We start from the raw sequence: 21,831 nt of genomic DNA, 5'->3' as shown, positions 1-21,831 counted from the left end.
TCCAGCAGGGCTTTTCTTATGTTCTTATACCACAAGGGACAAAAGAAATCTTTAAGAGATGCAATACACCTGTAAAAAAGTTGCCATTATCTTGCAGCTCGAGCACCAGTTTCTTTGCATGCTCCAACTTCCAGGGTGCCTCGGAGAGAAATGTGGTGGCACTTAACAATGGAAAAGGAAAGAGGCATATAGACAAATGCATCAACTTTTCAACAGTAATAATAATAATAAAACCCAGCTAGCCTCCCCCTCTCTGCCAAGGCACTGGAAAGTCAGAGTTTGGCACACCAAGAAGAGAACCACATTAGGAGAGCTAGGAAAAAAAGCAGCTACTCCTGGATGAAACGCAACTTATCGCAACAGAAAGTTGAAGGAGAAGCAAACGGATGGCTAGAACCATCTCTATCCTTTGGTACCCACTAAGCCCTATCATGTGATTTCTGTTTCATGTCACAGAGAAACACGGGAAGATTTTTCAAAAGGCCCTGCTGAGGGAGAGGGCACCGCTCCAAGGTAAGAGCGTACGTTACAAGGTTTGAAATTTCCACCCTCAGCATTCCCAGTTCAAGGATCTCAGGCTCAAGGAAGATATCCCTTCCTGACTCCATGGAGAGCTTTCAGTTCAGCCTGGTAGACTGTACTAAGATGATTCACAGTGGGTAGCCGTGTTAGTCTGTCTGCAGTAGTAGAAAAGGGCAAGAGTCCAGTAGCACCTTAAAGACTAACAAGCCACAGCTCACGAAAGCTCATACCCTACCAGAAAATATTCTTGTTAGTCTTTAAGGTGCTACTGGACTCTTGCCCTTTTCTGTACTAAGATGGACGGACCACTGGAACGAATCCGTATAATGCACCTCTTTTTTTTAATATTCACAACTGGGGCCCTTAAGAACCCTGCTCAGTCAGGCTGGAGGTTACACAAGTCCTGCGTCCAATTTTTGACAGTGCTTCTGGGAAACCCACAAGCAGGGCTCAAAAGGAACGCTTCTATCCTGTTGTAGTTCACCCGGCCTTTGGCAGTAGAAAAGAGCAAGAGTCCAGCAGCACCTTCAAGACTAACAAAATTTCTGGCAGGGTAGGAGCTTCCGTGAGCCACAGCTCACTTCTTCAGATACAGCTAGAATGTAACTCCTTCTGTCCTTAAGAAGATGAATGAACTGCCTTTGGCAGTGAGGGACAGTTTTATTTAATTATCGTGGCTAAGAGCTGTTTGTCTGGGCATACAGACCCCACTGTCTCTTGCAACTACCTATCTAGTCAAGAAGCTCAATTATTTACCATGAAGGGATCAGTTTTCTGGCTGGCTATTTTAACTCCTGTAAGACGTCAGCTGACGGAACCATATACAGAGCTTTGTGTGTATTTTGGCAAATGAACACAGCGTACCGCCTGGTGCAGATCCTAGATAATCTGGAAACTGTTAGGTTTTTTTAAAATAACGGTTCTAGTCCTCATGACTGCACAAGGACGCTTTAAGCCACTCAAGCAGATACAGGCCTACCAGTGCCAGAGTACATGACCTCTGTCATTCCCCCCCATCCCCAGTGCCCTACCATTTGTTTCTGGATTGCCTAGACAAAAGCCTATTTTCACAACCACTCTGGACGATGCCAACCATATTGCACGTTATTCCATAATTCAGTAGATGCCAAAAAAAGACAGCAAAATCATCCAATTTATTCTCAAAATATGAGGCAGAGCCTCTTCTCTTCGTTGGTAAGACTACTGCACAGTCAGGGGCTGCCCTTGGCCATTTGCTCGCTAATGGTGACATGTATTGTTCCTCCCCTCCTGCAACCCCAACCATACAAGGGACGAGTAAATGTTCCCTATTTGGTTTATATCAGTTTATATTTTTATCAACTGTTTTGGTTTTGTAGTATGTTTGTATTGGGTATCCATGTTGTAGGGGTTTTTAATATGCAATTTACATGGTACTTATATCTGGATACATTGTGTCTCTATGGAGGAGCCGGGCAAACTTTCCCACCGTTTTAAGGCCGGCTCCTCCATTGAGATACATTGCAAAGATCACACTAAAGAATCTGAATACAGCCACTTTCCTATATCTTTTCTATGGAGGAGGATGGGGGCGACCCCTTCCAGACCCAATAACTCCGGACACCCTGACCCAATCTTCACCAAACATGGGGGTTCTTGCAAGGAGAGTCCAAGCTACCCAGAAAATTTGGGACTTATACCTGAAAAAATGTCCCCCAGGAGCCGTGGAAAGACGTTCATGAAAAAGCCGGATTTTTACCCAGCTTTTTTGGGAACGGCAAATTTGGCTCTGCCAACCTCCCGGATTTTGCACTCGGTAAACCCAAACCCAAAATTTACCGAAATGGCATTTTTTCAGTATTTCTTTTGGTTTGGTATTTACCGAATGCACAGCCCTACTTATCCCCTTTGTGGGCATTAAAGCTATCAAAACTCAAGAGAAGCTGCAAGATGCCCTGAGAACTGTGTTCCCAAGCTCAGGCAGGAGCTGTGTCTCTTCCTTCTTTTCAGATTGCTTAGATCTCGTAACTGAGCTGAGTTAGGTCCCCTGGCAAAGTTTTTGCATTGCAGCTGCCTGTGTCCTGGACTGTGCATTAAGGAGATTTGAATGTGTGTGTGTGTGTGTAGGTGGGGTTGTATAGAGATTGGCAGGAGGCCCTACTCTAGAGGGGAAGTTTGCAACAGATGGCTTTTTGGTCCCCTTCCAACTCCACAATCTCACACATTCTTCTTCATTCTACTACCAAGGAAAATGTATCAGCTGAAATCCCCCCACCACTACCCTAGGCACGGACGTTTCTTTTCCGTGGGAGCTTTTCGAGAAGACAAATAAGGATGTCTCAAGGTGGTTTTGGACCACTGCTTCCAACCCCCACCTCCTGCTCTTCCCATTACAGTAACTCTTTGAAGCTATCATTTATAAGCCCTGGCCCTCCCCCCGGCCTCAAATAGTATTCAAACTCCAAGAGGCCCTCTTGTATCAAGAACCTGGTAACATCAATTTGCAAAAGCACTCTGAGAGCAATTCAATCCAAAAGCATTCTATGGTTTTTATCTACCCAGCAGTTTCTATTCACATGCACCCTCGACCACCTTATGTTTCACATCCATCTATTTCTTATCATCTTAGCAGGTTTTTCCATCAAGATTACAACAACGCATCAGGAACAGAATAATATGCATGAAAGCAAGAACTGGAAAAAAAGCAAATTGAAAGAAAACAGGCATGAAGGGAAGGCGGGGTGGGGGGAAACATAAGACAGCTTTTTTCTATGAAATGCTAATTAGGAATATATGCACATGATGTAAAGCGAGCAGTCCCCATAAATGTGAAAATGAAATTAAAACAAAACGATGGGGTCGAGGAGGGTTGGGGGGGAGGGTCTTTTGTAATGCATTTATGTGCATTTTCTTTTTTAAAAAAAGGCCACAACTTGGAGTACAACCCCGCTCCCCCCCCAATTTCTTACCATCGCTATTGGCGTCGTTACTTAGCGAGCTTCTTTCTCGCTTCCCCTTATCGCAAGAAATTTGACGCATGATAATCACATCTATGAAGCTGGCCGCTGTCATGGTGGTCTTACCGAGTGCTCGGAGCTCCTGCTCCTGTACTGAAAAGCTTTTACTCAGACTCTTTTCTCTACCGAGCTGCTCACTGGTGGGCCCCGCGTGAAGCGACTGGTCCAGGGGGGAATGGTGGTGCGGCGTGTTTTTTCCCTGTCCTCTGCCGTACGGGTGTGTAGGCCCCGTCCTGGAGGAGGGCACCGGCCTGGCCTCCATGGCTTTCATGGGCGAAGACGACTGTTCTGGGCCCATCCCGGCAGACAGCTTAGAGGCGAACATGTTGTTGTCGGCCGGGGGGCGTTCTGTTTTGGCATCTTGGGGCCGAGAGGCCTCCTTGTGGGCATGGGCAGAGTCCATCATGGGGGAGTAGGTGTCCATGCCGCTGACAGGGCCACGCAACGTGGATGCCGCAGAGAAGCCTGAGGAGCGGACTGGTGACGTGGTAGCGGCGGCGGAGGATCTTAAGAGCAGAGGATGAAAGCAAAAATCAGAAGGCGGGCTGGGAAAGAGATCTCTGGGTTTTGGGGTTAATGCCACTGTGTACTGCTATTTCGAATGCAATTTGAACACTATTTAATGATTAGTGATCGTTATGGATAACGACCTCAAGGGGTAACAGTGACAATCTGACAGCAATGCAGATCCTGTGAACTTAGGCAGATAATGAGGGGGAGGGAAGGAAGGGTTGCGTCAGTGTTTGGATTTCGTCGCCCTTTCTTACATGCCCAGGGTAGTGTCGATCGCCACTTTGGCCTCAGGAAGCAATTGTCCTCCAGGCCAGATTGGCCAGGGGTCCTGCAGGGTTGGGGTTTTTTTGCCATCTTCTGGGCATAGAGCAGGAGTCACTGGGGGCGTGGTGGTGGGGAGGTAGTTGCGAATTCCCTGCATTGTGCTGGGGGTTGGACTAGATGACCCTGGTGGACCCTTCCAACTCTACGATTCTATGGTAACAGCACATTAAAACAAACTTCAATTTAAAAAGTGGTCTCTTAAGATTCAGGATTGCTGGATCTTGGACAAAAATCTCCTCACAGCTCAGAACTATTGACAATCCATCATACACAATTAGCTCCCAAGCTTGTGTGAGCTGCTCGGAAAACCTAAGCAGAAAATCCACAAAAGGCCTTTGGAATGCAGCACCGTCCTGGTTTAAGGAGTCAAATCTGGAGTGTTTTAAATACCTCACTGAACACCCAAACCCAACTGCACTTGTAAATGATCTCTTCTTAGGATTAAATTCTGATACTGCTGTTTCAGTTTTATTGCTAAACTTAGGTGTTGGCTGAAGCTCTATTTTTTTTTTATTGCTTTCCACCTAGCCCAGCACTCTGTTTCCAGCAGAGGCCAGCCAAACGCATCTAGGAAGTTCGCAAATCAGGGCTGGGAAAGAGATCACTTTCCTGCGCAGGTTTCACCCAGCAACTGGTACTAGGGCTGTCAACCTCCAGGTACTAGCTGGAGATCTCCTGCTATTACAAATTATCTCCAGCCGACAAAGATCAGTTCCCCTGGAGAAAATAGCCGCTTTGGCACTTGGACTCTATGGCGTTGAAGTCCCTCCCCTCCCCAAACCCCGCCCTCCTCAGGCTCTGCCCCAAAAACCTCTCACTGGTGGCAAAGAGGGACCTGGCAACCCTAACTGGTACCCAGAGGGAATATTGCCTCTATACTTTTTCCTACTGGGCCTTAGGTTTTTGACAGACCTCTCCTCTGTAAATATGGCTTACCCCTGCTTTCAGAAAAGCAACACAAGTCAGTGGCCATCAGCAGAACTTTTGGCAATTAATTTTGCAAGTTTAATTGTGGGTTACGGCTGTGACGATGGCCTGAACCTGCTTCCTCTCTGATTCTTGGTTGGCCCTCAGATCTACTAAGAAGTGAGAAGGAGAAGCGGTTCCCTTGCCTTGCCATTCACAATTTTATAAACCTTTATCATACCCCCCACCCGATACGCTGGAACTGTACAACCAACTCCTGTGCTACCACTCTCTGGAACACTCTGCGGCAGGGGTGTCAAACATACGGCCTACGCGTCAGATTTGGCCCCTTTAGAGCTCTTATCTGGATTTGGCCCCTTGAGAGCTTTTATCCCACAAGTCAGCTGAGACCCGCCCCCCCAAATCTGGGCTGGCGAGCCTGCTGCGGGCTTTTCAGCCAAGACAGCCACCCCCCTTCTCATATGGGCTGGGGAGGCATGGCCCGACCGAGTGACATTTATGTCATATCCGGCTCTCGTAACAAATGGGTTTGACACCCCTGCTCTATGGGAAGCAGTTAGAAGCACGAGCCGCTGGCAACATCTACAGGAAAAATTTGGGGCCTCCCCCCCCACCCCTGTGGGAACTCAATTTAATTTTATTATTATTATTTTATTTCACTTATACCCTGACTTTCACCCCACTGGGTACCTGAAGTCGTTTAAAACACTCTCCCTTTGCCCATTTTATCCTCACAGCAGCACTGTGAAGGAGTTTAGATGGAGAGTGAGTGACCAGCCGGCGATCACCCAGTGGGGCTTCCAGCCTAGGTCTCCCACACTTTTAATCCAACACTCTAACCACTACGCCACCCCGGCTCTCACACACACCAGCTCTCTCACCAAACCTTACAACATACCGCAGAACCGATGGGGTAAGGCTTTCCGAAGACATGATCTTCATGTTTGTGTTGTGCAGCACGCTGGGGCGCTGCTGGATGTTCTCCTGGGTGCGAGGCGAGATGGGGGAGTGTTTGTGGTTGTGAGAGTGCGTGGACGAACGGCCGCTGCTCTGGTCTGTACCTGCCGCAAAACACGAGGAAGTGATGTGACAAATCTGACAAGGGAAAATTCAGACGGAAGAGAAACAGCGAAGGGACAACGAACATACGGGGAGCTGTTTCTAGCCGGCCCCTCTTGCCCTTTCCCGCGAGGGCATTAAAAGTACCCTCGGCTCACCTGGTCTCCAGATAGGGGCATGCTCCACGGTGCTCGTGGCTTGCAAGACGGATTTCTTGCGCTCTTTTTCACGCTCCCGTTCACGGTCTCGTTCTTGCTCCCGTTCGGAAACCGAATGTCCTGTCTGTTTGGTCAGGTGTGTAGGGCCTCCTGGGAAAAAAACAGCTACTTTCATACAAGACCTTAAAGGAGGGCCACCAGCTCCAGTTTGGGAAATACCTCGAGATTTTTGGGGAGGAACCTGAGGAGGGCAGGGTTTGGGGAGGGGAGGGACTTCAATGGCATAGGGTCCAATTGCCAAAGCGGCCATTTTCTCCAGGGGAACTGATCTCTCTCGGCTGGAGATCAGTTGTAATAGCAGGAGATCTCCAGCTAGTATCTGGAGGTTGGCAACCCTATTCATGAGCTCCCCTCCCCCCGCAATGACAGCACTGAGAACATTCGTGAAGCTGTGCCTTCTCTAATAGGTGCCTTTCTGTACATGGAGGTTATCAGGTGGGCATTCAGATAAACTCAAAGCAGGTGTGAGGCAGGACCTTGGGTTGGACTTCAATGCCATACAGTCCAATTGTCAAAGCGGCCATTTTCTCCAGGTGAACTGACCTATCGGCTGGAGATCAGTTGTAACAGCAGGAGATCTCCAGCTGGTACCTGGACGTTGGCAACCCTACCTTAAGGACACCCTCAGCTTTGATAGGCCGGAGTGTGCTGGCCTGTCTTTCCTGCTGAATTGTAAAAGCCTGGAGACTCACTGGGAAGGGGAAGGGGAAGATTTCAACTCCCCCAAGTAAAGCCTCCGTGCTTTCCCTAAACCTGCTAACATTTCCCATGTGTGCCAAGCCGGAAAACTCTTATCGTTTCCTCCACTATCACAGTCTTAAAAGTTTCTTAATACACCTTTGCTTTCACTGGCTCTTTCTTCTTTTCTCCTCTTTACTTTAAAAATCAAAGTAGGAATGTACATCTTTTGCAACATGCTGTTATTGCTCTGTAAAACACAAGGCAGTTTTGAACTGGGGATTCTGGCAACCAGACTCAAGAACATTAGCTCGCCTCCACAGCGATAGCTTGTTAGAAGAGGAAGCCGATGGTTAGCTATTCACTGCACTTGGGCAAAGCCAATAAGGATGGCCAGAAGGTAGCATTACAGCTCACTGATTCAGAGGTTGTCAGGTGACACCAAGATCCAATGGGATTTCTAGATGGCCCTATAAAGCCTCTGACCTGGTTTTATAGTTGCTTTCGTCTTGTGTGTGTGTGTTAAGCGCTGTCAAGTCGCTTCCGACTCATGGCAACCCTATGAATCAAAAGTCCTCCAAAAATGTCCTATCTTTGACAGCTTTGCTCAGTTCTCGCAAATTGAGGGCTGTGGCTTCCTTTATTGAGTCAAGCCATCTCTTGTTGGGTCTTCCTCTTCTCCTGCTGCCTTCCACTTTTCCTAGCATGATTGTCTTTTCCAGTGACTCTTAGTCTTCTCATAATGTGACCAAAGTACAACAGCCTCAGTTTAGTCATTTTAGCTTCTATGCTTTCCTCTTAAGTACTGACAAATCGTGGTTGGATCTGCTTCGTCACTGACCTGCTCACTTTCCGGCCAACTGAACTGTCCGCCCAGCCTCTCTTCCCCTCCCCCAGGGTATCTAGACTGTCAACAACAAGCTGTCTGCTTTTCTGACTCCGACTCCCACAGTGAGTCTAGAAAAGCTTCCATTACCGCACTGTTGTAAGCGAGTGTACGATTTTTGTATTTTGTGTGTTAAGTACCGTCAAGTTGCTTCTGACTCATGGTGACCCTGTGAATCAATGTCCTCCAAAATGTCCTATCTTTGACAGCCTTGATCAGATCTTGCCAACTGAGAGCCGTGGCTTCCTTTATAGTCAATCCATCTCTTGTTGGGTCTTCCTCTTTTCCTGCTGCCTTCAACTTTTTCTAGCATGATGGTCTTTTCCAGTGACTCTCGTCTTCTCATAATGTGACCAAAGTACGATAGCTTCAGTTTAGTCATTTTAGCTTCTAGGGTCAGTTCAGGCCTGATTTGATCTATAACCCACTGATTTGTTTTTTTGGCAGTCCATGGTATCTGTAACACTCTCTTCCAACACCACATTTCAAAGGAATCTACTTTCTTCCTCTCAGCGTTCTTCATTGTCCAGCTTTCACACCCATACGTAGTAATAGGGAATATGATGGCATGAATTAACTTGACCTTGGTTGCCAGTGACACATCCTTACACTTAAGAATCTTTTTTATCTCTTTCATGGCTGCCCTCCCGCGTCTCAATCTCCTGATTTCTTGGCTGCAGGTCTCCCTTTTGGTTGATGAAGGAGCCAAGGAATAGAAAGTCTTGAACAATTTCAATTTCCTCATTGTCAACCTTAAAGTTGAGTATTATCTGTGTGTTATTTTCCTGACCTTCCCGTCCTCTGTGCCTGTCTGGACCGTTAGCATCTTTAGCCAGTGATCTTAAACAAAAAAAAATTTTTTTAACCGCGTGACAAAATTTCAGGCACTGACTTATGAATTGTACTACCTGGGGAGAGCGGGGAGCTGCTGTGTCGACCGCTGAAGGCCTGGGGCGCGCTGTGGATGTACGCGATCCGATCCATGGAGGCAGCGGAGGCGCCAGGGGTGGGAGGCACGAGCACAGGCAGGTGTGGCACTTGAGACAGGTCAATTATTCCTGCTGGGTGAACCAGGAAAAGGGGTGGGGGAGAGAAAGAAAGGACAGACAGGTGACGACGCAGGTTGGGTTATGCTTTGTTCTTTGGGGAGGTGCCGTAACAACAGCATTGCAATCTGCATTGTATCCACAGGAGAGCCCATGTGTATTTCTGAACACATGACACTGCCTTATACTGAATCAGACCATGGGTCCATCAAGGACTGTACTGCCTACTTAGACTGGCAGTGGCTCTCCAGGGTCATCCCCTCCTAAAGGCAGGTAAAGGTAGTCCCCTGTGCAAGCACCGGGTCATTCCTGACCCACGGGGTGACGTCACATCCCAATGTTTACGAGGCAGACTATGTTTACGGGGTGGTTTGCCACAGCCTTCCCCAGTCATCTACACTTTACCCCCAGCAAGCTGGGTGCTCATTTTACTGACCTCGGAAGGATGGAAGGCGACCTGAAACCGACTTCCTTCAGGATCGAACTCAGGTTGTGAGCAGAGCTTTTGACTGTGGCACTGCAGCCTACCACTCTGCGCCACAGGGCTCTCTCAATCACCTCCTACCTGGTCCTTTTTAACTGGAAATACCAGGGATTGAACCTGGGGCTTTCTGCAAGAAAAGTAGATGCTCTACCTATGAGCTATGACCTTTCCTGACGTATAAGACAACCCTTTTGGCCAATGTGGGAAGTGGCCTCTAACTTTTAAAAAAAGATTTATCCCACCCTTCTTTTGAGGACCTCCGTGATGTACATGCCCCCCCCCCAATTTTGTCTTCACATCAACCCACTCCACATGAGTGGCGGACTCTAATATGGTGAACCAGGTTTGATTTCCCACTCCTTCACATGACCGGTGGACTCTAATCTGGAGAACCTGGTTTGATCCCCCAGTCCTCCACATGAGCAGTGGACTCTAATCTGGATAATTCTTCACTCCTACACATGAAGCCAGCCGGCTGACCTTGGGTAGTCACAGCTCTCTCTGAACTCTCTCAGCCTCACCTACCTCACAGGGTGTCTGCTGTGGGGAGAGGAAGGGAAAGAGATTGTATGCTGGTAGAGAAAGTCGGCATATAAAAACAACAACAACCAACCAACCAGTAGCCGCTATCATCACCCTGCCCGACTCCCAACACCACACCCACCCACCACTGTAGCACCCCACATTTCTCACACCTGCTGCATAGTTGAGTGCCAGGGAGGGTTCTCGTGGGGACAGGCCACGCAGCAGGTCTGCCCTCTGGGCCATGGCGGTGGCTGCGGCGTTGTGGTGCATCTGCTGGGAGGTGATGTAGTCGTTGATGATGGTCTGCCGGTTCTCCATGGCAGCCGTGTCCGGGTAGCCACGGATGAGGTACGGAGGGTAGAGATGGGGGTATGTCGGGCTGGGAGAAAGATGCCTTGGCAGGTAGTAAGCAGCAGCTGCAAGAGAGGAGGCAAGGAAACAGAGGACCTGAAGAACCGCCTTGCCCTACAGAGACCTCCTCACCCACTCAGGTCTGTTCAGCAACTTCCTCTGGAAGTTCCTTCTTTTCCGGATATTCATTTCATAGAATCACAGAGTTGGAAGGGACCACCAGGGTCATCTAGTCCAACCCTGCACAATGCAGGAAATTCACAACTACCTCCCCCACACACACCTAGTGACCCCCTACTCCATGCCCAGAAGATGGCCAAGATGCCCTCCCTCTCATGATCTGCCTAAGGTCATAGAATCAGCATTGCTGACAGATGGCCATCTAGCCTCTGCTTAAAAACCTCCAGGGAAGGAGGGCTCACCACCTCCCGAGGAAGCCTGTTCCACTGAGGAACCGCTCTAACTGTTAGAAAGTTCTTCCTAATGTCTAGACAGAAACAGACAGTTCGTTCTGGTCCGACCTTCTAGGACCGTGATGGCGAACCTATGGCACGTGTGCCGCCTCTGGCACGTGTAGCCCTCTCTGCCGGCACGCGCCCGGCCGCCTCCGCTCAGCCCCCGGGAAGCAGCCTTCCTTTCCCTTCCCTTCCCTTCCCTTCCTGGGCTGGAGGCGAGGGGTGGAGGCTGGCTTTGCCTGGCCCCGTGCCATGGGCAGTCCGCAGCGACTCCAGATTGGCTCCTCACGCCCGAGGTCGGACTGGGCGGCGCTTCAGAACGGGGGCAGGGACAGCGGGCGAGCCGGGAGCGGTCGTCCTCAGGGACCCCCGGGGTACGCGGCCTGCCCCCCCCCGACTCCTGCCCCGGACGGAGCCCCGGCCTCATCGACCTGCAGCAGTCCGGGGGCTGCAGGGACACAGCTCCTTGCAAGGGAGGCCGGGCCCGCCCGCCCGCTGCAAAAGGCCCCCGAAGGCCGGGCCGCCACCCGCGGCGCCTCCCCCGCTCGGCCAAGAGGAGCCGCCGCCGCCGCCCTGGTTCTGTACAGCGCGCAGCCCAGCCGAGCGGCCTGCGAAGCGGCGCCGAGGAGCGGGAGCGGCCCGTGCAGTGGGGGGGGGCGCTGCGGTGGCGGCCGGCGGGACTTGCGCCCAAGCAGCCCCCGGAGCCTCTGGGAGGAGAAGGCTCCTGGCCCAGCCTGGGCTCCGCTGCAGCTGCCAGAGAAACGCAGCGCAGCACGGCCCTCTCTGAAGCCGCAGCGTGCAGGAACGCTGCGGCCCCTTTAAACCCCCTCTCGCCATCGGCAAGAGGAGGCGGGAGGGAGGGAGGAAGACGCTTCCCCCAAGCCGGGAAGGCGAAGTGTCCCTGCACGCCGTGCGGCACAGGGGTTGAAACCTCTCTCGCCCGCCGCAGAGGGAGGGGGGAAGAAGAGGAAAAAGCCAGTCACTCCCTCCCGGGGGCGGAGAATGCGCGTGGAGCCGATCAGGTGGAGGACTTTTTTTTTTGGGGGGGGGAGAGATGGGAAGGCTGAAGCCCGGTCGCAGGGAGCCGGCTGTGTGTGTGTGTGCGTGTGTGTGTGAAGGCTTTTCTCTCTTTTCTTCCTTTTTCTGTCACTCTCTCTCCTATTCTTTCTCTCCTCTTTTTCTGTCTCTTTCCCCCCTCTTTCTCTATTTTTTCTCTCTCCTTTTCTCTCTCTCTTTCTTTCTCTTTCTTTCTCTCTCTCTCTTTCCTTCTTTCCCTGCTTCCTTTCTTCCTTCTTTCTGTCCTTCATTCTTTACTTCCTTCCTTCTTTCCTTGCTTCTTTCTGTCCTTCATTCCTTCCTTCTTTCTGTCCTTCTTTCTTCCCTTCCTTCCTCCTTTCCTTCTTTCTGTCCTTCTTTCTTTCCTTACTTCTTTCTTTCCTTCCTTTCCTTCTTTCCTTCCTTCTTTCCCTGCTTCCTTCCTTCTTTCTGTCCTTCCTTCCTTCCTTTTTTCCTTGCTTCTTTCTGTCCTTCATTCCTTCCTTCTTTCTGTCCTTCTTTCTTCCCTTCCTTCCTCCTTTCCTTCTTTCTGTCCTTCCTTCCTTCCTTCCTTCCTTCTTTCTCTTTCTTTCTTTCTCTTTCTTTCTTTCTTTCTTTCTTTCTTTCTTTCTTTCTTTCTTTCTTTCTTTCTTTCTTTCTTTCTTTCTTTCTTTCTTTCTTTCTTTCTTTCTTCTTTCCTTACTTCTTTCTTTCCTTTCTTTCCTTCCTTTCCTTCTTTCCTTCCTTCTTTCCCTGCTTCCTTCCTTCTTTCTGTCCTTCCTTCCTTCCTTCCTTCTTTCCTTTTTTCCTTCCCTGCAAATCGACCGCAGGCTGCAAGCTGCGCCCCCATGGCACCTCGGTTGCCTGGGCCCACCGCTGGCTGCCCTCCCACCAGGGAGGAGGGGAAGACCTGGGGGAGCAGAGGCACCCTCCAAGCCTTCTCTGCATAGCCTCCCCTAGGGTTGCCAACCTCCAGGTGGTGGCTGGAGATCTCCTGCTATTACAACTGATCTCCAGCCAATAGAGATCAGTTCCCCTGGAGAAAATGGCCACTTTGGCCATTGGGCTCTATGGCTGTGCAGTCTTCCTCCCCAAACCCCGCCCTCCTCAGGCTCCACCCCCAAAACCTCCCACCAGTGGTGAAGAGGACCTGGCAACCCTAGCTTCCCCCCCACACACACACCAGGAGATCTACGCCCGGTCTGGCCCCCGAACGATGATATAAATATGCAAATGGCCCTTGGCAGAAAAAAGGTTCCCCACCCCTGTTCTAAATTAAAACCTCAGTATTCAGGTTAAATTGCCGCATTGGCACTTGGCGATAAATAAGTGGGTTTTGGGTTACAGTTTGGGCACTCGGTCTCTAAAAGGTTCGCCATCACTGTTCTAGGGCAACAGAAAACAACTCGGCACCCTCCTCTATGTGATAGCCCTTCAAGTCCTTGAAGATGGTTATCATATCCCCTCTCAGTCTTCCCCTCTTCAGGCTAAACATACCCAGCTCCTTCAACCTTTCCTTCAACCATCTGCCCCTTCCCACTAGATCATTAGCCTGCTATGCAATACCACCCACCCCTTTTGGGCGGTCTACCAACTCTGGTGAGGATTCATAATCTCTGCAAGGATACTTTTGTTTCAAGGAGCTTTTTTTTGTGAGGAATTTGCTGTTGATCCTATTCGAGTTGCTATGCAAAAAAATCAGTTGTTTGTTAGGGACGCAGATTTACTGGCCGCAGATTTACTGGCCGCAGATTTACTGTTTGTATTTTGTTTACTGTTTGTTATTTTATTATTGCATTTTATGGCTTCAAGGGTAGAAGCAGCTTCAGATGTAGGAAGAAATGGGGTATGCATTTAAAGAACAAAATAAATTACTTTCTCCACTCCCTTAGCTTGGCCATTCTTGATGCAACTTTTCACTGTTGTTCTCTTGCTGGAACGGTTTGTGCTTAAGACTGTTGTCATAAGAGCAGAGAATAAAGGGGGTGAAAAGATGCAACTTTCCCATATTTGTGAGCTCACAGGATTACTTAAAAAAGTAACTGTTTTATACCGGAACAGACTCAATCATCTCTCAACATCCTTGACCCTTTTCTACTGTCTGTGAAGATATGAGAATTCCCAAACTATTAAAGCCAACACGGGCCTTGAGAAATTTGCTTGGGCTTTAAAGAGTCACCCCAAAAATTTAGGAGCCAGTCTTCTTTTTCAGCCTTCAGGATTTCATATTGTAATGTTTCAGAGGGTGGCTGCATTGGTCTGCAGTATAATGGTTAGATTCAAGCCCAGTAACACCTTAGAGACCAACAGGATTTTTGGGGTATAAACTTTCGAGAGTCGAAATTCCCTGGAGGTTTTTAAGCAGAGGCTGGATGGCCATCTGTCAGCAATGCTGATTCTATGACCTTAGCCAGATGATGAGAGGGAGGGCATCTTGGCCATCTTCTGGGCGTGGAGTAGGGGTCACTGGGGGTGTGGGGGGGAGGTAGTTGTGAGTTTCCTGCATTGTGCAGGATGTTGGACTAGATGACCCTGGTGGTCCCTTCTGACTCAATAATTCTATATGATCAGATATGAGTGGAAACTCATATCTAATGAAGGGAGCTTTGACTCTTGAAAGCTTCCACCCCAAAAATCACTTGGTCTCTAAGGTGCTACTGGACTCAAATCTAGCTGTTATATTGTAATGACCATACTTTCTAATTCTTTACTACCACAAAACCTAATCCTAAACTCTTCAGTTGTTGTTATTTTTTAAAAAAGATATAACAAAAGCATCGGATAGTGTATAAATAAATATGGGGTAACCCTGACTGCCATCACAACAAAAATGCTAACTTCTATCCCTCGCCTAAATAAGCTTTGTACTTCTACTGAAAGGCACCGAGAGGCACTTACAACAAATAACCGATGAAAATACTAGGCACCACAATTAAATCTGTAGGCGCCTTGGTGCCCCGGCGCCTGTGAGTTATTGAGCCCTGAGATAACACAATCCAACCCGTGCAGTGAGATTCAACTTTGTCGGGTAAAGAACACTCTTCTAAATAGCACAGCCACCCCCGGTCACAAGGTTTGTGGCGAGTTTTCAACCTGAGGAGTTTTACCTGCTTCCAGGGGGATTCCCCTAGCTGTAGGGTCAAAGGCCAACGGAATATGTCCCCTGTACAAGTCCACGCCGCTCACTCCCCGGAGCAAGTGCTCATAGGGAGACATGGGATGATGGTGATCCACGAGGGTGGCGTGAGGAGACTTGGAACTGGCGATTTCTCGTGGCGTCGGGGTGAGCTTTCTGTCCTGGGATACAGGCTTGCCGGCAGAGATGCTTCCTGTTGACACAGAAAACAATCCTCAAGAAGAGCCAATGTATTGGGAAAATGTGCCTCCCTCCCGCCAGCATATTATCACAGCATTTTGAAACCTGTTGTGAATACTGATGTTTTTGGTCACTGGTTGAAGGAATGATATTTCTCTAGCAACAGAGTTCTGGTATGCCTCTACCAGGCGGCCTAAAAACACCCCCCTGTATATTACTTACGGATTAAAAAGGTAAAGGTAGTCCCCTGTGCAAGCACCATGACTGACCCATGGGGTGACGTCACATCCCAACGTTTACTAGGCAGACTGTGTTTATGGGGTGGTTTGCCAGCACCTTCCCCAATCATCTACACTTTGCCCCCAGCAAGCTGGGAACTCATTTTACCGACCTCGGAAGGGTGGAAGGCTGAGTCAATCTTGAGCGGGCTACCCTAAACCGACTTCCGTCGGGATCGAACTCAGGTTGTGAGCAGAGCTTTTGACTGCAGTACTGCAGCTTACCCCTCTGGGCCACAGGGCTCTCTTATGGATTAGGATCTGGGAAACTTCCTGGGTGATCTTGGGCCGCCACTCACACACTCTCAGCCTCGACCCTGGCTAGTATTTGGATGGGAGACCTCCAAGGAATACCAGGGTCATGACGCAGAAGCAGGCAATGGAAAACCAACCTCCGAAACGTCTCTTGCCAAGAAAACCCTTACGGGATCACCATAAGTCAGCTGTGACTTGATGGCAAAAAAACGAAACAAAAAAACCTTGACACCGACATCTGATTCACACATTATATACCTAAAACTTTAACATATGAATTAGACAAAAGGGTGCAGAAGGAAGGTGCCCAAAGCACATTTGACTTAATGGGCACTTGGTTGCAAAACTTGGGTTTGTTGACCTGTAAGAACATAAGAACGGCCATGCTGGATCAGACCCAGGCCCATCAAGTCCAGCAGTCTGTTCACACAGTGGCCAACCAGGTGCCTCTAGGAAGCCCACAAACAAGACGGCAGCAGCAGCATTGTCTTGCCTGTCTTCCATAGCACCTAATATAACAGGCATGCTCCTTTGATCCTGGAGAGAATAGGTATGCCTCATGACCAGTATCCACTTTTACTAGTAGCCATGGATAGCCCTTTCCTTCATGAACATGTCCACTCCCCTTTTAAAGCCTTCCAAGTTGGCAGTCATCACCACATCCTGGGGCAGGGAGTTCCACAATTTAACTATGCATTGTGTGAAGAAATACTTCCTTTTATCTGTTTTGAATCGCTCACCCTCCAGCTTCAGCAGATGACCCCACGTTCTAGTATTGTACCAATACATCGCTCTAACTGGGATGGCCCAGGCTAACCTGATCTCATCAGATCTCAGAAGCTAAGCAGGGTCAGCCCAGGTTAGTACTTGAATGAGAGACCGCCAAGGAAGTCCACGGTCACTATGCAGAGGCAGGCAATGGCAAACTACCTCGAACATCTCTTGCCTCGAGAACCCCACGGGGTCGCTGTAAGTCACTTGCAATTTGATGGCACTCCCCACCGCCACTGTATCAAAGGTCACTCTGGGTTAATTTTCATGCTGCAGCTCAGTATTTCTTTTAATAATTCATTCTGTACATTGTTCACAAAGCATGAGCTTTTGTAGGCAATGGATTACATCATCGCCGCTAAAAAGTGCTATTTAAATGCCGATTATTATTATAACTGGTTATTGGTTTACATCAGGGACTTGGATTAAAAAACCAATCTACAATTCCACAAACAAACAGAAATAAATAGTATAGGTAAAGGCTTGCTGCTTCCCAAAACAGGTATCACAACCCCGCCAAATCTGCTCAAGGGGAAGAAATGTTCTTCGAGACCTACCTTCATCTGTAATACTTTATGCATTTGAGAAAGCGAGAATTCTGGTTCATAAAGGCGTGTGCCACAGTGAGGTGCCATAAAGACTTATTTCAGCCACAGAATAACACAACCACCCTCTGGAATTTGCCTCCCACCTGCAAAATGTTGGTCATCGCTGGCGCAAAAAGTCAGCAAGATTTAAATTGTTTTCTGTTGCCCCAGAAGGTCGGACCAGAACCAACGGGTTGAAATTAAATTAAGAGTTTCCGGCTAGACATTAGGAAGAACTTTCCAACAATTAGAGCGGTTCCTCAGTGGAACAGGCTTCCTTAGGAGGTGGTGAGCTCTCCTTCCCTGGGGGGTTTTAAGCAGAGGTTAGATGGCCATCTGTCAGCAATGCTGACTTTATGACCTAAAGAAGTTCATGAAAGGGAGGGCATCTTGGCCATCTTCTGGGCATGGAGTAGGGGTCACTGGGGGTGTGGAGGGGGGAAGTAGTGAATTTCTTGCATTGTGCAGGGGGTTGGACTAGATGACCCTGGTGGTCCCTTCCAACTCTATGATTCTATTCTAAATAATGCAAACAACGTAACAACAACCCCCAAACCTCGATTACTTTCCCTGTGAGATTTTTCTCGCCTATCAGTTGCATGTGGGATCCAGCAGCGCACAGAGTTTTCAGTTTCTCCTCCGGCCCTGCCACTCGGTTAAACATTCAGCATTGCAGCGGACTTCATCTGCACCTCAACACCACCATTATTTCGTACCCAAATTATTTTCCTTTTCGGGGGACGTGCGTGAAATGACACTGCTGGCTATTTCAGGCCGCCATTGGAACACCCTCTCCCAAACACGAGCAAAACAGTGATGAACGTTTTGGAAACGCTGTCCAGTATTTCCAACCCTCAACGTTATTGCCCTGTACAAACTCACCCCAAAAGCTGCACTCGATGCTGAGTTACATCCTTGGTCTGGAATTTTAAAACCTTTTAAAAGGGGGGGGGGAAACCCTCGCAAATTTGGAAACCTCCAGGCCCTTTGGCTACAACCTCCCTTGCAATTTTGCTTGCGCTGGATCAGCCATATGTGTACGTTACACAAACTCCAGCCAAGAGAATTTTCTGTTCTTCGAGCTGAACAAGACACTTTGCTTAACAAATACGTGGATTCTCTCAAAGGGCATAGGGTGGGGGGGGAAATCACACAGTAATGCGCATGAAGGCCATATGAAGAGGGAGGGGAAAGAAGCTGTGCTAATCTTTTTCAGATGGGATGAGTATGTTTAGAATTAAAACTAGACAGGCAAGGTAATGTTTCTCTCCCTGCACTTGGGGACAATCCAATGAACACACAAACACATGAAGCTGCCCGATACTGAATCAGATCCTTGGTCCATCGAAGTCAGTACTGTCTGCTCATGCTGGCGGTGGCTCTCCAGGATCTCAGGTGGAGGCCTTTCACATCACCTACAATCCTTTTCATTGGAGCTGCTGGGGATCGAACAGGGGACCTTCTGCATGCCAAACAGATGCTCCACCACCGAGCCACAGACCCTCCCTAAAGCAAAGCACGTCTCCCTTCTGTGACAACGGGAAGAAACTTCTAAACTTGACTATCGGGGAAGGGGCAGTGGCTCAGAGGGGTAGAGCATCTGTTTGGCATGCAGAAGGTCCCAGGTTCAATCCCCGGCATCTCCAGTTAAAGGGACTAGGCAAGTAGGTGATGTGAAAGAAGAAGAAGAGTTGGTTTTTATATGCCGACTTTCTCTACCACTTAAGGGAGACTCAAACAGGCTTACAATCACCTTCCCTTCCCCTCCACACAGCACACACCTGTGAGGTAGGTGGGGCTGAGAGAGCTCTAACAGAGCTATAACTTGCCCAAGGTCACCCAGCTGGCTTTGTGGGGAAACAAATCTAGTTTACCAGATTAGCCTCCGCCCACTCATGTGGAGGAGTGGGGAATCAAACCTGGTTCTCCAGATCAGAGTCCACCACTCCAAACTACTGCTCTTAACTACTGATGGACCGAGGGTCTGATTCAGTATAAGGCAGTTTCATTTGTGTCAGCACTGCGTCATTGTGCACATTGGAGAGGGGCTGTGGCTCAGTGGTAGAGCCTCTGCTTGGCATGCAGAAGGTCCCAGGTTCAATCCCCGGCATCTCCAGTTAAAAGAACTAGGCAAGTAGGTGATGTGAAAGACCTCTGCCTGAGACCTTGGAGAGCCACTGCCGGTGTGAGTAGACAATACTGACTTTGATGGACCAAGGGTCTGATTCAGTATAAGGCAGCTTCATGTGTTCATGTGACTGTCACCCTCTGGCAAATCACTGGGATGGTTGCTGAAGAGCAGCAGAGGGCAGGCTGACAGAAACTATCTGTCCTCTGGCGAACTACCAAAGCGGTGCATCTGCGATCCCTGACATCTTAAAAAAGAATTTCCAGGAAAAGCCCTTAGAGCCCTCCGTCAGCAGCTGTTTCGTGCCCCTTCTACAGAGTTCGGGAGAGCGTCACTGACCTTCATGCTGCCTCGGCGTTGGCTCCCTCGTGGACACAGGTGACCCGCGGTGTAAGTGGCTGCCGAAGGCCGCCCCGTGGGCTGCCTGGTGGTCCTCGTAGGTCATCGGGCTGTGTCGGGGCTTCCCGGGCTCAGGCACAATCACGGGGGACCCCCTTGTGATGGATCCACTGGAATTCGTCACTGGGCTAGGTCTGCCTTTCAAACTCTCCTCATAAGCTCTTTCCAGAGTCCTCGGGTCCTGCATGACATCCAGGGGATGCATGGGGTGGAAAGTCCCCCCTGGGCTGCCAATAATGGATCGGACGTCATGCTTTTTGGCACTTGCTGATGCGTTGCTGTCATATTTCAGCGGGGTACCCTGGAGGGATGAGGCACGGGAGAAGCACAGAAAGGTCAACGAGCTTGCAAAAAAGAACGGCACAGACAGTTTACTCCTGGCTTGTCAAGGATACCATTCTCGTTCTTGGTTAATTGGCTGAATGTTTCCCCAGAAGCTGGGGGGTCACAGACAAAGATACAACAGCGTCTTCCTTTGTAAGTTTCCTCTGTAAGTTTTGAAGCTTTTTGGGAAAGTCCTTCTTTACCAAGAAGCTCCCTGCACATCTGTCACACGATCCCAGTGTGTTGTAGGGGACTCTGTGACATGTGCTGGGAAGTACACATCCATGCTCACTAAATACACTGTGGTGCTCTGTGCTGGGAGGCAGAAGTGTTGAGCAGATGGAAAAGCTACAGAGAAATGACTCTAAACCCAAGTCCACGCGGAAGCTCAACCACATTTCTGGGTTCTGAGCACAAACCACGGTTTATGATATCTGAATCCCTTCAAACGAACAACACGAAAGGTAGAGGCTCAACTCATTTAAGACCGGGATTCAAGTCCTTACTGCAGCAGGTCACCTAGAACAAGTCACTGGTTCTTAGCCTCATGGCGGCCTTGTCTCACACAGCATACGTGCATGAATGATTGAGGTTATTGAGTAACATGACCTGAACAGAGCACAACTGGATTATTATTGCCATCAAGTCACAGCTTGGGTTTTCAAGGCCAGAGATGTTTGGGGATGGTTTCCCATTGCCTGCCTCTCTGCATCACGACCCTGGTATTCCTTGGCGGTCTCCCATCCAAACACTAGCCAGGGTCGACCCTGCTTAGCTTCTGATAATCTCACGAGATCAGGCTAGCCTGGGATATCCAGGTCAGGGCAGAGCGCACCTTAGACCTTAGGGTTCTCTAAAAATCTAAATAAGCCAAGTAAAGAAGACCACATTAAAGAAACATTAATCAGTCACGTACGGATTGACCGATTTTTATTTTTAAAATTATTTTTATTCATTATTTTTAGTGCACAAACTGAGAAGAACTTTAGTGGCAGGTGCAGTCCTGGAAGAGGCGCTCTGACTTTAGAAGAGGCAATCTTCCTCTCTCGTATGCAGAGGGGATTGCCTTTTCCAAGACAGTGCCCTGCTGCAACAAGTGCTTGAATCATCTGGAAACGAAGGGTGTATTTTCCCATTAACCTTCGCCAGAGGTAAGGACTTTCTCATTCCAGAGACAGCAAAACAAAAGCACACAAATATAGATAGCAAAATGCCTGTGGCCACCAGTGAAGAAGAAGAAGAGTTGATTTTTATTTGCCCACTTTCTCTACCACTTTAGGAAGAATCAAACTGGCATACAATCACCTTCCCTTCCCCTCCCCACAACAGACACCCTGTGAGGTAGGTGGGGCTGAGAGAGCTCTAAGAGAGCTGTGACCAGCCCAAAGTCACCCAGCTGGCTTCATGGGGAGGAGTGAGGAAACCAACCCGGTTCACCAGATTAGCCTCCGCTGCTCATGTGGAGGAGTGGGGAATCAAACCTGGTCCTCCAAATCAGAGTCCACTGCTCTAAGCCATCGCTCTTAACCACTACAGATATCAAGATCCTGGAATGCCCAATGCGCAATGCAAGGCTCTCTTCTCCTTCCTGACCAGTCTCATTTACAATAAGCATCTGGTCAATAAGACCTGCAAAACTGCCATCCAGTTCCCTGCTTTCATATGGTTTTATTATTATTAAAAGGCTGCACAAACCATACTGTCATTTGTGCTGTTGATGATTATGGAAAAAAGAAATCCTACAGATTCTTGAG

The 21,831-nt window shown here is 48.9% G+C and overlaps 1 protein-coding gene across 1 annotated transcript in view; it reads right to left on the bottom strand.

Moving 5' to 3' along the window:
* Positions 1–21,831, bottom strand: part of NCOR2 (nuclear receptor corepressor 2) — a 242,578-nt gene that overhangs the window by 16,789 nt on the left and 203,958 nt on the right. The window contains exons 31-37 of the mRNA XM_056859087.1: positions 19,694–20,054; positions 15,127–15,348; positions 10,349–10,594; positions 9,032–9,184; positions 6,500–6,649; positions 6,181–6,343; positions 3,471–4,024 (exon numbers count right to left, since the gene is read on the bottom strand). Of these exons, the coding sequence (XP_056715065.1) occupies positions 3,471–4,024; positions 6,181–6,343; positions 6,500–6,649; positions 9,032–9,184; positions 10,349–10,594; positions 15,127–15,348; positions 19,694–20,054 (1,849 nt within the window). The remainder of the gene's footprint in view (positions 1–3,470; positions 4,025–6,180; positions 6,344–6,499; positions 6,650–9,031; positions 9,185–10,348; positions 10,595–15,126; positions 15,349–19,693; positions 20,055–21,831) is intronic.

Source organism: Euleptes europaea, chromosome 13 (genome assembly GCF_029931775.1).
Source record: "Euleptes europaea isolate rEulEur1 chromosome 13, rEulEur1.hap1, whole genome shotgun sequence".
Classification (NCBI taxonomy): Eukaryota; Metazoa; Chordata; class Lepidosauria; order Squamata; family Sphaerodactylidae; genus Euleptes; species Euleptes europaea.
The sequence above is the reverse complement of the archived record's forward strand: the minus strand, read 5'-3'. Positions and strand labels throughout refer to the sequence as shown.